Source organism: Protomyctophum bolini, assembly GCF_963924005.1.
Source record: "Protomyctophum bolini genome assembly, chromosome: 9".
Lineage (NCBI taxonomy): Eukaryota > Metazoa > Chordata > Actinopteri > Myctophiformes > Myctophidae > Protomyctophum > Protomyctophum bolini.
This window is the reverse complement of record NC_137870.1, coordinates 18,717,596-18,735,558: the sequence shown is the minus strand read 5'-3', so window position 1 is coordinate 18,735,558 and position 17,963 is coordinate 18,717,596. Positions and strand designations below refer to the sequence as shown.

Sequence of the window (17,963 nt, the reverse complement as noted above, 5' to 3'; positions counted from 1 at the left end):
AAAGAGTGACTTTGTTTGGTGTAATGTTGTGGTGGAGGCAGGCACCATATCACATCCTGGACCCAGTCAGAGGGAAGAAGACCAATGACTTTGGCCTGGGGTCTGAACTCATAAAAGAGCTTTAATCCAACTCCAGACGATGGAAGACTATGTGGGCGAGTGTTACTAATCACAGCGGCCCTGACTGTGTGTGTGCATGCTCGCACGCACACGCGCGTGTTGTGTGTGTGTGCGTGCCAACTAGTGTGCCTCCTACCACCTACTCAGATAACAAACACAGACGCACGACTCTGAAACAGATGCCTTCTGTTGATTCAGTCGGAACAACAGGGCTCAGTTGAACTTTACCCTCTTGTGCCCTTTGCCATTGTTCTTATGTCACAGTGATGGGTGAGGGGGACGGGGTGAACAACAGCTATAGGAAAGGTTGTCAGGCATATCGCCAAAAGCACGCCAACAGACAGTTACAACTTTAACTCTGAGAGTGCATCCGTAACGGTCCATTTGGTTTCAACGGCTAAATGAACACAGAGTGGGAAAGCATCTGTGTCATTTTAGATTTTTGCGATATACAAACTTACAGCATGTCACTTCGTGCCGCACTGCGTGCTTGCAGATTTGCTATTTTTAAATATTTTTTAAATAATAAATAAATTATAAATAATAATAATAATAAATAATGCTAACATTAAAAGGACTGATGTGAAATCCTTGTGTTGTTACTGCAGTGGTGAACCAGGAGGGCCAGCCTCTGATGGAAGGGAAGCTGAAGGAGAAGCAGGTCCGCTGGAAGTTCATCAAACGCTGGAAAACACGCTACTTCACACTGGCTGGAAACCAGCTGCTCTTCAGGAAGGCCAAATCAGTACGTGTCATCTTATCCTACATACCCACGCACGGCACATACACTCACACACACTCGCACGCACACACGTGCGCACACCATACATACAGGCTACAGCCACCACAACACAAAAGAAAACACTTTACCTCAACAACTTGTTGTTGTTTTTCGGGAAATGTAAAAGAAATAAAACCTGTGTTCCCATGGATCCAATGTTAGTATTTAGTCACAAGTTTGGTTAAATATCGATGAACCCACAAACCTAACCTAACCACTTTCTCTTTCAAAATAATTTCACTTAACAGTCTTGTATGACAAAGTAGTATCATTTACAACAAAATAAAAAGGTGAAATATGGAGATTACAACGATAAATACCTGTATACATTTTATAACATAATACATTACCATGTCCTTCTAACAAAAAGCCCTACAGATAATTCTCATTCATGTTTTCCGTTTCCACATCCATTCAAGCATGATGAAATACTGTTTGAAACAGTGATACGCTATAATGTCTCGTGAGGGACTACATTCAAGATGTACAGTAAAGTTCTCTGGTCCCAGCATGGAGCCCTGAGGGGCTCCCAAGGACGAGGTGTGATGCTGCAACAGCATGAGTCACTCTGCCCTTCTATAAACTCTTCACATGCATATTTAATAGTAGCAAAAACTGAAAAAGGAGTGTGTGTGTGTGTGTGTGTGTGTGTGTGTGTGTGTGTGTGTGTGTGTGTGTGTGTGTGTGTGTGTGTGTGTGTGTGTGTGTGTGTGTGTGTGTGTGTGTGTGTGTGTGTGTGTGTTTATGAGTGATCTGAAGAGAGTGCTCCATTGGGCTGACCCCTCCCTCTTCTCTGTTCTGTATAGTAGTGAGTGACTCTGAGGTCTCAGAAAGTGTGAGGTCATTGAACATAATTCAGCAGAAAGATTTACTGCGTAGAGAGAAAAAGGTTGCTTAACCAAGGCTGTGGATACAAAACAAGACCATTATAGCAAATGTGTCAATATTCTGATACTAAATCCTAATACTAAATAGGACCAAGCATTAAAATATGCAGTGCCTGTTTTAGAAAAACATCTGGTTCAAAATATTTTTAATGTCTGAAATTTCTTTATTAGGAACAATCCCTTGAGATGAACCATCTCGTATTCAAGAGGGTCCGCAATTCACAAAATACACTTCATACATAAAGACACTTTTTTACAAACAATTCAACCAGACAAAGACAAAACTAAACAATACAATTCATAGATAAACAAAAAAACTGCAACAAAACAACATTTCACATAACATGGACATAACGTAGACATAACACATGGATCATTGTATCATGGATCTGTTACAGTGATGATTAGTGAAAACATGAACAGGATGATCAAGATGAGAGGACAGCACAGTTTTAAACAAATTAAATACATTTTGGGGTCCTTGACGTGAAGAAAACCATGTGTTCGAGACAACCTGATGTGCCAGCTTACCTGGCAAATAAACAGCATAGGAACTATGCTTGTCACAATTTTCCTAATCCACCATTCGACGTGACTTTCGTTTTTACGGTCAAGATTATTTCCAGCACTGACGGCTATATCATTCATTATTCATTTAATTACACCTCTGTGGGTGTGTTTGTGTACTCACTGTATCTGTTTGTGTGTTACAGTATGTACAGTACAGTATGCATACTGATGTGTTTCTGTGTATGTGCTTGTATTGTTTGACGACGGTCTGTATGCATCTGTGCCCGAGCACACGTGCCTGTGACTGTGTATTTAGTGGCAGTCATCCGTATTTTGAAACCAAGAGACCAGCTCATTACTTTAATTGTATCTTTGCCAAATATGGGGAAATGAGAGCATCATTCTGTTCTTCATAATACCATGTTTATCATCTCTCAAAGTCAAGGGAGAGAGACTCAACATCTGACTGAGAAATCTCTTGAGACAGTTGAGGCATTTGGCAAGACCCCAACCTGTGCGTAGAATTCCTCTGCCTCACGGGAATATATTCAAACAGGGAGGAATTATTTTTAGGTTTATTGGGAAGCCATGCTAGAACGGATGTCTTCCTCTTTCTCTGCTCCAAACAATAGGCTTTGTGTTCCCTACCCAGATGGTAATATGTTCCTTTCTTGCAAAGGCCACAAATTGGACCAACTCTGTCTCTCACTCCCCAAGTTTGGTCTGCCAAAGGGTCTTGTGGAGATGTTACGAAAGATCTATTCATAATGGGGAACCAAGAATAGTTATTTACTCAGTATTCCATGACGCAGCAACTGAAGCACTGAAACATTTAAAACTCTTCTTCTTCGTTTGTTTATGTATTTTGTATTTTTTAACCTGCACTATAAAATGAGTGCCGCGCTATGAACTTGTAGGTCTGCTATTTTTTTTTTATCGTGAAAATGTGGCGCAAATCTTTGAGTAGGCCTATATATTCTTTCAGAGCGAACTTCTTTAAGTCAAATATTTCTTCTGGGGGGTCCCTGGAACAACATGTTTTCAGATGAGGGTCTGCGGCCAATTACATATCATTTTTGGGGTCCTTGACGTGAAATAGTTTGAAAACCACTGACATAGTAACATAGGTTTTTCAGAAAACTGTCAGGATTTAGAAGACATTTTGTAGAATTGTCCGTGGTACAAGGTATTTTCAGAAGGGGGTCCGTAAGCCAAATACATATTGATTTGGGGATCCTTGACATGATCAAGTTTGAGAACCTCTGCTTTAGTAGATAATTCCTCAGCCCAACCGTGTTCCCCGTAATTGAGACCAGACAAAGCACAGTGCCAAACTACCTCAGGGCCAAAACTTCAATGTTTGGCAAGTACTCTCATTCCATATGAAATGCCTTGTAGATAGACAGAATGTGAATGAGGGAGAAATGAGCCTCTACATGTTTCATCAAATGTTGCATTATTGGAGCATGGCCATTGGCCACTATCATATATCCCAATAACATGAACCCATATTCCTGTGTTGAAACCTGAATTTGATATTGTACATTCTCAACGGGACACTTCTCCATGATGGTGTTACGTGCCAAATGTATTGTTTGCTTGTTATATGCTTAATTGTTTCAGCAAGTTACACAATCATGCAATGGAGTACAAATCAAGCTTAAATCAACATACAGCTCCATCTCACAGAATTAGAATATTTTTCATTTTCTTCTGTAATAAAATTCAAAAAGTGAATGGCATGGAGGTGATCAGTCTGTGGCACTGTTGATGTGTTATGGAAGCCCAGGTTTGCTTTGATAACAGCCGTACATTAATTTGTATTGTTCAGTCTCATGTCTCACACCTTCCTCTTGACAATACAACCTAGATTCTCTGTGGGATTCAGGTCAGGCCAGTTGGCTGGTCAGTTAAGCACAGTAATACCATGGTCAGTACACCATGTAGTTTTGGCTCTGTGGGCAGGTGCCAAATCTAGCTGGAAAGGAAAATGAGCATCTCCATGAAGCTTGTCAACATACTGAAGCACAATGTACTCTAAAAAGATGGCTCTGTTGAAACCATTGTTAGTCAACACCGTGCAGATAACATGGCCTAAATCAGGCATAGGCAGACCAGAGGTGTCACTAAAAATACTATACTAAAAGGAATGTTGCGCAGTATGAGTTTAACACTTATTGTAGGTCGTCCTTAGACAAGCCCTCAGTCGCTCCCAGTCATCCTGGTTCTCCATATACGTACATCTGGCCAGTTTGCTGGTATTTTGCACCCCTGCGTCGTTCTTGAGTACATCCACGTATGTTAGTGTGGGATGTCCTCGTGATTGATGCCCATGTGTTGGTTCCCACAGCACCAATGTGCTGGCCTGCTGGTATCCTGCTATAGTCTCATTCTCCTGGCTGCTATTTTCTGGCACACCCTTGGTATTCCCTCATACAGAATCTTGTTGGTAACATGTACACTCTTGCTGATTGTATGTTCTGCATGCAACATCCTGGCGTAGCACCCATCTAGAGACTTCTGCAGGGTTGTCTTCAGGTTCCAGCATTCACTGCCGTATAGAAGAACAGACTCCACAATTGCGTAGAAGAAGCTGAGTAGATTTCACAGGGGAGATAGGAGGTTGGAGGTCCATACATTGGTCATGCCGTTCAGGGCCCTCCATGCAAATGCCTTCCTCACTTTCAGATCTTGCTCGAATGAGTTGACCCATGAGCCCATGTACTTGAAGTCCTAGTGTAAGTACTAGTGTAAATATAAAGTATTCACCAAGGACAGTGACAGCTTGGAGGTTCTTCATGTTTGAGCGAGTGAGCACGTCATCCTGACGTCACATTGAACTGTGTGAATGTAGCCTGGGTACAGTGTAGCCACTGTAGCTAACCACACTCAGACCCTCAGCGAGCTAGCCAGGAGGGGGTACAGATGTGGTAGCCACGCACGCACGCACACATGCACGTGCGCGCACACACGCACACACACACACACACACACACACACACACACACACACACACACACACACACGCACACACACACACACACACACACACACACACACACACACACACACACACACACACACACACACACACACACACATATACACATTCATTAAAAAGGACATGATTTGAAATATGGACATACACGGTTGCTGCTTATGTGTATCACATGCACACACCACACACATCCACATGCACACAGAATTCTACACCTTGTGGGGTAAATCAGTCTTTGGTGTGCTCCAGGGTTTGGGATTTTGCCATTTGAAAGGAAGCAGAGACAATAAAGTGCTGTCTGAATTATCTTCATGTTCTCTCAACCCCAGCTGTGATTAAAACCAGCACATACTGTTCTCAGCATTCGGAGAGTATATAGTCTAACTTCAGGCCAGGAAAGCAGGGTTGCAGTTAACGGATTAAATTCCCAACACTGCCTGTGAGAATATGATCATGAACGAAGAATGAGTATATGGCCTCAGCAGTCACTTTGAGCAAGGCATTCTAACTACTCGTGTAATGTGCTATCTTGTCACTTTATTATTATATATATTTTTAAAGAAATGTTGACTATTATCGACTGTAACAACATTATGACATGCCAAAAAAGGATGCCAGGTTGAAAGTGGTTACATTTTACAGTTGTATTAATGTGCTTTACAATGATTTTGCATGTGGGAGTTTTTTATTTTAAAGTTACAGGATAATAGATTATGTATGACAAGTTGGAATGATTTCACATTGAAAACATACAGGCAGTTATACTGCATGACTTTGTTTAAAATGTTGGTCTTCCTCCAAACAGACAAGGCCTCGCGCACCCCTTCTGAACATTGGGGCGGGATGTTGAAAATGAGCATCAACTCTCAGCAACCTTTCCGTGAATAGATCTAGATTTACAATATAAAAAACTGTACAGTCCTCTTGTATGTTAACGGTGCGACTGTAGTGTACACATGGAACCAGCATCCATTTGCTTCCATTTGTACACTCAGAAGTGATGGAGGTCCTTGAAATTAAAATGTGTGAGTAAAGGGTCTTGAAAGGGACAAGATAACACTAGCAAAACAGTTATAGTTCATAATGAAAATGTTCCGATCCAGTTCTGAACTAATTATTCAACACCATAATTCAACACCATATATGACCACAATTTCCGAGGGGGGGGGGGGAAATATTGACTTTGATATTTGTATCATTGTACAATAATGATCAAATATCTTCCATCATCATCATCATCATCATCATCATCATCATCATCATCATCATCATACTATAATTCAGCGAATGGTGGCCGTGGGGGGTACTGCGCCCGGTGCTTTTAACGCATTATCTCATCATTAACTGCACGCATCATTCCCACTTTTCACACAGGCATGGACCATAATTATATGGAGGGCGTAACGGAGCCCTTTTTCCCATTTGACACATTAATGATTAATAATCAATTTATTAGTGATTAACCTCGCACCTCCGTCCCTTAGCGACACCTGCATCACAGGCCACCGTTATCACCGTTACCCCACTGGAATGCTTCCTCTAGCTACCGCTGCAACACAAAAAAATGTGCCCTATACAATTTGGCGCCGCGTGTGTTTATCCGTCTGTCGTATCCGTCTGTCGTCTATGTCGTCTATCTCCGACCGAGCCACACTATTGGCACACATATCTCCATGCAAAACAAAATTTGCACGCTCCCAGAATGCGCCTAGGCTACATTTTACCGATGTATTTCACTGTTCAAATATTGTTTTTACATCACTCCAACCCCCTCAGGCCAGGAGGCGGTGTGTGTGTGTGTGTGTGTGTGTGTGTGTGTGTGTGTGTGTGTGTGTGTGTGTGTGTGTGTGTGTGTGTGTGTGTGTGTGTGTGTGTGTGTGTGTGTGTGTGTGTGTGTGTGTGTGTGTGTGTGTGTGTGTGTGTGTGTGTGTGCGTGCGCGCGCGCGCGCGTGTGAGAGAGGGACGCTAAAACTGTCAACACTTCTACTAAAGAAAGAGGCAGCGATGGCGCCATAAGTCCATATCCATACATTCGGGGACATAAATTGCGCAAAATACTTTTAAACTTTTAAACCGCAGCAGCTTACTGCATTCTCCTAGCTGTTGCTAAGCTACATTAGCATAGGAACGGAACCACAACAGTGTTGGGCAATCACCAGGGTTGCCACATTGACTGAGAGGGAAACAAGCAACCAGGTCTATGAAAATGTTAACAGGCCAGATTAAGTCAGAAAATCCGAAAATAAATCTACAATAAGCAACAATATAGCTGACTGTCAAACATCATTGTCCAATGTTGTTTCAGAGCAGTGGTTCTCAAACATTTTCATGTCATGGACCACTAATATTCTATATATTATATATAATATATATTTACTATATATATATTTGCTGTTCATATATTCAGAACGGGTAAGGACTAGTATACCTAATTGATCCATTTCCCTGTCAGATTCAGTTCCGTACACGTGGTTATTTTAATCTTGTTACATTGAACAGACGTCCCAACGTCCATTTCACAGCAACTTGATGTGTGACAATTACTATAATAATGTGTGAGTGTGTCTCAGGAGATGCTGCGTTGAGACTTGCCTCACATGCTTTTGCGTGCGTGCGTGCGTGCGTGCGTGCGTGCGTGCGTGCGTGCGTGCGTGCGTGCATGCGTGCGTGCGTGCGTGCGTGCGTGTGTGCGTGTGTATGTGTTTAAGCTTCCCACCTGCAGAGCCCTAAGAGCATATTAACCACTTAGGGCTCCATTTTCGTCTGATCTTTCTAAATATACTGTGATTTAGCAGTGGTGAAGGGGTGTTCCCCCACTAAAGTTGGTATTTAGGTTACCTGTCTAAATCCCTAAAACACCTCCGTTACCCGTTATATTATGCATAGGTGTGGTTTGCGCATTACAATAATTAAACCAATCACCAGTCCAGTTGCCATTGCCTTTAAGAGATCCCAGATCTGTTGCCCGTTATGCCCAGTTCTATATTGCTTCATAGCCTTACGGTCTATTACGGCCCATGGAAGAGCGATGTGTTGCTGCCTTGAAGTCTTGATGCATCCTGCTCCCCCCCCAACCCCCCTAAGTGCCGTTTTTCTTTTTTTCTTTCTCCCACCCCACAGAGCCAAGAACACTCGTCTTTTCAATGAGTCACAACTCGCTCAAATCTCACTCATTTTTCATTTCATTTAATTTCTGTGTAAATTACGAAATTAGTGCTTTCATTTAAGATCGTGCGTGTAGGCCGTCTCTACGGAATGGTATGAAGCGAAAAGCAAAGTTCGGTAAATAGATCGCATTTGCTGCTGATGAACTGAAGCGCACGCTGCACAATGCCTGGCACAAATAACTTATTTGACTATACAATTATATGGACACAAGGAAGTGGCAGGGCACTTGCTTCTACTGATTATAGGAAAATTACAAAGAGATGCATAGGAGAATAAGGAGAGATGACAGCCCGCACTAGCGGACATCTCCATGCAGGCGCGCGGTGCCCCGTGCGCGCCACTCTTTACCAAACTAATTTGGCATTACGGGTGCTTTGAAACTATCGCTTTCCCAAATGTGTTTGACCAAAATAGCAATTTCGGGGAAAGTGTGCCAGCACGCTCATGACCACACCTCTAGGCGCAAATACCGGTGTCGGAAAAAAGGATAGCGGGTGACACTGGACCAAAATACCGTTAAGGGACAGAGGAAGCTCCTATCCTGCTACCCTAATAGACAGGGGTGCATGAGCACCTGGCCGTTCATTCGTGCTCTATCTCCGACCAAGCCACACTTCCACCACACATCTCTCTATGCAAAATAAAACCTGCACACTCCCACAAAAGACATAGACTACATTGCATTCGCCAAAAATGTCTTCTTTACTGTTTAAATATTACTTTTCTGAAACACGCTATTCTTGCTCAACCTCAACAGCCTACGTCAGAATCGTCATGTTGGCGTCTACTACGCCAACTACGTTCACTTAATGGGGCCAGTCCTTCACAGTGACACACGCGTTAGATGAACCACGCGACCGGGATGGTTTCTACCCCTCAATGTCGTGCCTACTCTACACTGCCATCCCAAGTCCCCTCCCCCTTTCACTGCTCCTGTGTGTGACCTGTGAACTACTCTCTGACTGCACTGTGGCTTGATTTATATGTGCGAGGTTGAAATGTAATGCACATAAATTAATTATAGGTCCAGCAAGCAAATCATGATTGTCTGTTTGTGCTCAATAGGTCACCATCACATTCCGATTTTAGGTGTTGTGTTTTCTATGACATTTATTTGGGCCAGTAGTTTCATATCTATCCTTTTTCCGACCAACACAGAACATGCTAACGGTGTTAGCGCGTTAGCATCCATCTTGCTTTTGATTTATATGTGCGAGGTGGAAATGTAATGCACATAAATTAATTATAGGTCCAGCAAGCAAATCATGATTGTCTGTTTGTGCTCAATAGGTCACCATCACATTCCGATTTTAGGTGTTGTGTTTTGTATGACACTTTGGCCAGTAGTTTCATATCTATCCTTTTTCCTTTGACCAACACAGACCATGCTAACGGTGTTAGCGCGTTAGCATCACACAGCTTACAGCGTCAGTGTTGCATGAATACTTTCAACCATGACAATGCCGACTACTTTTGCTACACACACTTCCCAAGGATTATGGAGATGTCTTTATTTATTTTTTAAGGTTGAGAAATGAAATAATTATGGTCGTTTCTAATCTCAGCATTTCACAAGAGAAAGACGTGGATGCCTTTCGCTGCGCTGTTGGCGTTGCCATGTCTCATAGAAACAAGTAAATAGGTCTTTAAAAAGAATCCCAAAACAAGCGCATATAACAGGGGTCTGTAACCTATTTTAAATGAAGTGCCATGTTTTTATTTTCTAGATAGTGAGTCAGCCACAAGCTCACATCACAACAATAATCCATGTAATAATCACAATAACAATACTAATAATAATAATCATAATAATCCTGCTACCCTAATAGACAGGGGTACATAAGCACATGGCCGTTTATCCAACAGCTTTCTCCGACCCAACCACACTTTCACCACACATCTCTATATGCAAAATAAATTCGGCACACTCCCAGAATACATATAGGCTACATTTCATTGAAAGAAATGTCTTAATTACTGAATAAATATTACTTTTGTCAACCACGCCATTGTTGCTCAACATCACCAGCCTACGTCAGAATCGTCATGTTGGCGTCTACTACGCCAACTACGTTCACTTATTGGGGCCAGTCCTTCACAGTGACACACGCGTTAGATGAACCACGCGACCGGGATGGTTTCTACCCCTCAATGTCGTGCATTTGCTGCGCCCTTCTAATGCTGCGCCACGCCTACTCTATACTGCTCCATGCGACTCGAACAGCGTCAGCAGCAGCAGCTCCGAGCCTCCGTCAGAAAGGCTGCCCACAGCACTGCACAGCCCCACACCCAAATGAATCGAATGAATGAATAAGGCGCTTATATCGCTATTGCTCAGTGGATGGGACATTTACATTAAAAGCAATCGGATGGACGCGTGGATAACGGCATGGTTGTGTGCAATCGGAGGGAAAGCTTCCATAATCCATATAGCTTCCATGCTAGCTGCTTCAGACACAGGGGAGGGGAGGGAGAAATAGTGCGAAATAGCGCTTATGCAACAATTACCCTAAAACACAAACACCTCAACTCGATGTCATTGTGAATAAGAATTTCGAGCGAAATAATAATTTTTGGAAGGACACTTTCACCCAGTATGAAGCTAAATGTGGAAGCCGTGTGTGTCACACCAAAACGGCTGACCTATAGAATCCTGTAACCAGCCTCTCGCACTGCCTGCGAGTTGGCTCCGTCTTATGAGCAAATTTAGAACTTCCGGTCTGACAGCTAGCAGATTTAAGACATCCGGTTGCTTTCAGAATAAAATAAGATTATTTAATTCGTTAATTAAATAATTTTTACATTACATTATTAGTATTATTATTACATTACAGTTATTGTAAAGACACACATTATGTTTCTGTGTAAAAATAAGTAATTAAATAACATAAAAAAGTTATCTAAATGGATAAATGCTATTCACTGGAGTGCATGGACTTTATAAAGTGGACACTGGACAAAAGACGGCTCCGCCAGGCAACTATCTGGACATACCCACGCGTTTGGGAAGATGTCCTCTACCACCCCACAGTCTCCGCTAAGCGGGAGAGGTGTAAAATTCACAGCAGCAGAGCTTCTACTGGGGTCAATGCAAAAAAATGTACCGTTTCCGGACCCAGAATGGACACTGGACAAAGAGGCCTCCGCGAGGCAACTATCTGGACATACCCACGCGTCCGGGGAGATGTCCTCTACCACCCCACAGTCTCCGCTAAGCGGGAGAGGTGTAAAATTCAGAGCAGCAGACCTTCTATTGGGGTCAACACTCAAAAAGGTGCCGTTTCCAGACCCAGAATGGACACTGGACAAAGAGGCCTCCGCGAGGCAACTATCTGGACATACCCACGCGTCCGGGGAGATGTCCTCTACCACCCCACAGTCTCCGCTAAGCGAGAGAGGTGTAAAATTCAGAGCAGCAGAGCTTCTACTGGGGTCAATGCAAAATAAATTACCGTTTCCGGACCCAGACTGGACACTGGACAAAAGACGGCTCCGCGAGGCAACTATCTGGACATACCCACGCGTCCGGGGAGATGTCCTCTACCACCCCACAGTCTCCGCTAAGCGGGAGAGGTGTAAAATTCAGAGCAGCAGACCTTCTATTGGGGTCAACACTCAAAAAAGTGCCGTTTCCAGACCCAGAATGGACACTGGACAAAGAGGCCTCCGCGAGGCAACTATCTGGACATACCCACGCGTCCGGGGAGATGTCCTCTACCACCCCACAGTCTCCGCTAAGCGAGTAAATGGGTGCTTATATTTCTATGTGAAATGTGGTGATGCTGGCATCACAATAGATGCCAGCATCACGCTGCCTCCCTCTAATAAGCACATTTACAACTTCCTGTTTGGAAACCGAAACAGATGCTTCTGACATTTGCCTGTGCGTGCTTAATCGTTGTACTTCTGAACACATTTCCCAAATCTCAGTGATTTATCCACACATCGCTCTGTGTGTGTGTGTGTGTGTGTGTGTGTGTGTGTGTGTGTGTGTGTGTGTGTGTGTGTGTGTGTGTGTGTGTGTGTGTCGCGTCGCCCTCCAGCTGCAATTGCGAGTGTGCGCTGTGTGCAGGGCACACTACTGAGTTTACAACCACAGCTGAAACATGAAGTGGAGTCTGTCAATTCCCGCAATTTCCTTCTTCCCATATTGCGCTGCAACGACACTAGGATTGAGCCTCCCGAAGGGGGGCGAAATTCTAGTATTCCTAATTTTCGGGCAGCGGCTGCCACGTCGCGGGTAAAGGCGGCGACGGAATTGGAGCCCTTAATCTCTAGTGTTAGAGAAACAGACTTGAGTTATATAACTGTACTGTACAGTTCTGTCTACACCAAATCTCTTCGCCATTAATCTATAAGCTCACAGTGTGTTAAATGTTGGGGTTAAAAGGGGTCAAAGTACATTATGAGTGACTGGACTAGTGTCCAGTATGTTACGCTGAAAAACTCTTACTAGACATACTAGCTCTCTTCCATATATAGTGAAGGTCACTGACAGTTAGAGAAGAACTGTATCACACTCAAAGTGGAGTCCGAGGACCCCCTGGGCCTGGGGTCCTTGAAAGGGTTTCATGTAGTTCCAGCAAAATTAGATAAATACAGCATCACAATCAGTTGAACTGCCTGAACCCCATTTTATACTAAAAAAATATCAGATCTATAAGCTCACAACGCGTCGTGTAGATCTGCTATTTTATTATTATTTTCTCACAAAAATGGACAGATAGTGAAAAACAGAACTACAATTAAAGGACCACTTCACCACTTTTCAACCTATCTTCATATAATAGGTCCTCACTAATAATCATGAAAGAATGGCGCAATTTTTTCTACTCGGTCTGTGTCTCATAGGAGGGCTGTGGGCAGTTCAGAAACCGTCTTCCAGTGACATCATCGATGGGGAATACAAGTTAATAGAAACTGCAGGCTTTTTAGTCCTGAAAAGTTGCAATGCGGAAATGGAAGCCATCGTTCTCACGATAAAGAAAATCTAAACATTTTTGTAAAGAAATCTTGTTTAAAAAGAAATCTGCCTAATCATGATGTCACTGGAAGACAGTTTCTAAACTGCCCCCAGCCCTCCTATGAGACACAGACTGAGTAGAACACAATCGTGCCATTTTATCATGATTATTAGTGAGGACCTATTATATGAAGATAGGTTGAAAAGTGGTGAAGTGGTCCTTTAAGGAATAACCTTTATTGTCTATGTCTTGTCTGTTTCTTGAACGGTGACGTCATGGACGCAAAACAAATTTCAGTGCAAGCTGACAATAATGTCGTATCGTATCGTATCGTATCGTATCGTATCGTATCGTATCGTATCGTATCGTATCGTATCGTATCGTATCGTAGACATGTTTTAACACAAATGTTCTCTTCCTGTGTCCCTGCCACAAAATCTTTTCAAATCGAGGTCCGAAGCCTAAACATACAGTACATTTGGTGGTCCTTGGGGTGAAACCATTCTCGAACCACGGCTATAGAGTTCTGAAAGCATGGCAGCGTTCCCATGCTTGACTAACCCTGTTAGGATTAGGCGGAACCAAAGAGTTGGGTGCCTCTTGTCTCCTTGTTGCTTATTATGTAATGCTCACATTTGTCATGGATTATTACTTTTGTGGAGTCCAACTGTGACCAACGCTTCAACAGGAACAGGCGCGCCGTTTAGATTTTTCTTTTAGTTTTTAATCACCAAATCCTCATAGTTTTTCTGTTCTCTCAGGCGAAGAAAGGTATTGGTATATTTCAAGCTAAAAGTACATAGCCGATCCAGGTCAACTATACCAATTCTAAGTTGGGTCTGGTGACCTCCAGGGGTCCTTGAGGGGGTTCTATAGGCGGTCCCAAGCTAAATGACTGATAGTTTTGAACCAAATGGAACCTTATGGGTTTGTATAGGCTAACTCAGAGTGAAAATAGCAGTGAGGGTTTTACATTTTAGATTGGGCTCCCAGAGATAAAATAAAAGATCTGACGCCTAACTTGACCTAATGTGTGAATATTAAATAGGGTATGCACATGCATAAAGTGAGTGTCAAATTGAGTGTTTAATGCAATCAGACTTTTCGACTTCTTGCCGCTCAGTAGGCATTCCCGCATAAATTCCGGGTATGATGATGATGTCACACTCATACCCTCTAGTGATAGTTATCATTCATAATAGTGTTTTTTCTGTTTTATTTTCTCATAGCGTCAAATTTACATATTGGTTGTTCAGTTTGACCCACCAGTTTTGGAGATATGACTTATAGAGTAATGTCAACAACATGACAACATGAATTCAATTGTATGCCATATACCACATGGATATGATACATATACCACCTATAAAACAATCTATAAATAAGACGCCTGAGGGCATCCGCCTGGGTGACAGTAGACTGGTGGGCAAGCGCTGGTGCTTTGGCATGGGGAGTCAGATCAACATATGGAATTAATTCTGTATACTGGCCATACAGTATATGGAGCATGTCTTGAGTGTACAGGGTTTGATGAGGTGAGATCAACATAATTATGGTCAGCTAGCATGTAGTGAACGCAGAATAATTCGAATGATTTGTATACATTTGGCGTGTGAGATGGGACATTCTACATAATGAGTACTTTTATTTTGATGCCCATACTTTTATGGTAAATGACAAATGGACCACCTGATGTACTGTGGTGTACTGTGGTGTGAGTTAGCTTGAAGTGAATGAGAAACAGACTATTTATTAGTGGGAGTATAATATGAATGAACTATTAGCGAATGAATGGGGGGTTCGGTGGGGAGAGCTAATTAGAAGTATCCTCTATCCTGCCTTCCATGTCGTAATTTACCATCGCTGCACTGGATTAGCCAAAAAATATCACTTACCCTAGAGTAAAAATATAAACATTCTCTGAAAGCTGCACGCGGCCCACCTTTCTGAACTTTCAAGTTGCACCTCACCTTCACATCTTCATGCCCCCTTAGTTGTTCTACAGAAACAGTCAAAATGCTTCTATGAATTTTCTGTCTATTTTTTTTAAGTGACTCTACTTCTGTCCACAGAAAGATGAAGTGGATGACATTCCCATTGAGCTGAGCAAAGTTCAAAGCGTCAAGGTCAGTCAAATCCAGTATATCATTGCTGCAAGAATCCTTGTATCTCTATTAGTCATTTATGTGATGTGTGATTATTCTGGTATCAATTGCCTGCTATATGAATTTGGTATTTTCTTGGTTATTTGATTGTGTAATTAATATAATTTGATGGGTTTGAATAGAGGTCTCCTCCATCCTTGGAATGGAATGATTTGTGGCTTCAGGGCAGGGTAAGGGGTGATAAGTAATGGGCGACACCCTCCTGACAAGGACAAGGTGAGACAGGGAAGCGTCAGAAATAAATAATAATTAGTTTGACACAACTTTCAGATCTCTGTGATTGGGGGTGGTGTTGCAGTCTTTTGTTGAATACCTGCATCTCTTTTTGTTTGACCAACTGGCTTTATTTATTTGTTTGAAAGGCCACAATAATCTCCATATGACTTTTTTCATAAATGAATAACCTATTTTATACTTCATCGCATGATAGTGTTTCGCGCAAAAGTAGTGAAATTACCCCATGTACAAGCTTTATACACTATTTTCACTATCACTGATATTGAATGAATATTTCAGGAAAATCCGTGAACTAAATGTCCCATTTAGAGCTTAGGCTAGATTTTAAAAACACATTCTAAATCCTGACCTGAACCAAAAGGGGTTCCCGGATTGAATTTGTACTAAGTACAAAGCAATTTTCGCTTGCAGTTGAGTAATATTTGACCAGGAGTATCTATACTTTTCTTTGACTCAAGTACTGCATGGGGTACTTTGTCCACCTCATATAACCTGATGAGGCCAATTATTTTGGCACACGCACACAAACCTGCTTTGTTATGTTATGCTTGTCTGTTTCACTTTAATGTGGATCCCTCGAGCTCAACAATATTTTTTCATGTTTTAATACATTCAAACCTAAACACATGACAATGGAAAAATGCTCGTATCCAACAGAACAGTTGTGTGTCATGACGTACAGTCAGAGAATATGGAACAGAGATATCCATATCAGTTTCTCAAAAAAAGCGTACAGATTTCTAAACCACTCCAGTGGAGCGGTTCCTAACCTTCCCAAACCCCAATCTGGATCAGTGCCCACTTGAACATGTGAAAGTGTCTGACCATCTGGTCAGATGTGGGTGGACCACATGCAAAATTATCTCAGGATATAGGGAAAAAAGATACAGTATGCCCCCTTGTTTTCTCCTCCTGGGTCTGTCCTCCTCATCTTAACCTATATGTGTGCTAGGTGGTAGCTAAGAAGCGCAGAGAGAGGGGTCTGCCCCGGGCCTTCGAGATCTTCACAGACAGCAAGACGTACGTGCTGAAGGCCCAGGACGAGAAACACGCTGAGGAGTGGCTGCAGTGCCTCAATGTGGCCGTGGCCCAGGCCAGAGAGAGGGACAATCGAGAGGCCACCACTTACCTGTGACAGGCCAGAGAGAGGGACAACCCAGAGGCCACCACCTACAGTACCTGTGACAGGCCAGAGAGAGGGACAACCCAGAGGCCACCACCTACAGTACCTGTGACAGGCCAGAGAGAGGGACAACCCAGAGGCCACCACCTACAGTACCTGTGACAGGCCAGAGAGAGGGACAACCCAGAGGCCACCACCTACAGTACCTGTGACAGGCCAGAGAGAGGGACAACCCAGAGGCCACCACCTACCTGTGACTGACCACCAGCGGAGGCATCTGCATGTCGTGGGGGAGGTCCAGGGACCCCACGCTGGAACACTAGAACACTAAACACATTTGTGTTATGCCATCACTAAACACGGGTATATTTTACCCAATGTCAAATATTCCATAAAAAATATATAATCCAGCAATACATGGCAACTTGAGGTACCAGTACTCTTCTTTAATATTTCATCATGACTTTTCACAAAAAAAACTAAAAATAGATATCATGGGGGGCAAACTCGGTGATATATTCCTAAATACAAAAAATGGAGCTGGGAACTCCTCCTTTGGTCCATTGTGCTGTCCGGGTGAAAATCACCCGTGTTTAGTGTTCTAGGGTTATTACAGTATCAAAGCAAATGTATAATTGGGCTAATTAGAAAATAGCAGATTTACAAGCTTGTAAATCGGAAAATGTTTGAAGAGTTCAATACGTGTGCACAGTGCACGCTTGCACACACACACGCACACGCGCACACAGTGATAGTGGTATTAACATAACAAAATATTACAAGATATAAATATTACACACTGCATTGCAAACTCCTGTGACTCACACATTACAGTACCTCAATTGACACAATCAAAATTGTAAGTGTTGATTTGAGTTCATATATAGGACCAAGTGGACCCTTATGGGTTTGTAACTCATGAGTGTACAAATGGGACCAAATGGAACCTTACGGGTCCATTTCTAAATGATCAGAGTTGAATTAACACTCTTTTTAAGTGCAGCTCACTA

At 42.7% G+C, this 17,963-nt stretch overlaps 1 protein-coding gene across 1 annotated transcript in view; it reads left to right on the top strand.

Moving 5' to 3' along the window:
• veph1 (ventricular zone expressed PH domain-containing 1) overlaps positions 1-17,963 on the top strand; it is a 127,457-nt gene extending 109,494 nt beyond the window's left edge. The window contains exons 12-14 of the mRNA XM_080772242.1: positions 729-865; positions 15,501-15,554; positions 16,783-17,963. Of these exons, the coding sequence (XP_080628368.1) occupies positions 729-865; positions 15,501-15,554; positions 16,783-16,965 (374 nt within the window). The 3' untranslated portion in view covers positions 16,966-17,963. The remainder of the gene's footprint in view (positions 1-728; positions 866-15,500; positions 15,555-16,782) is intronic.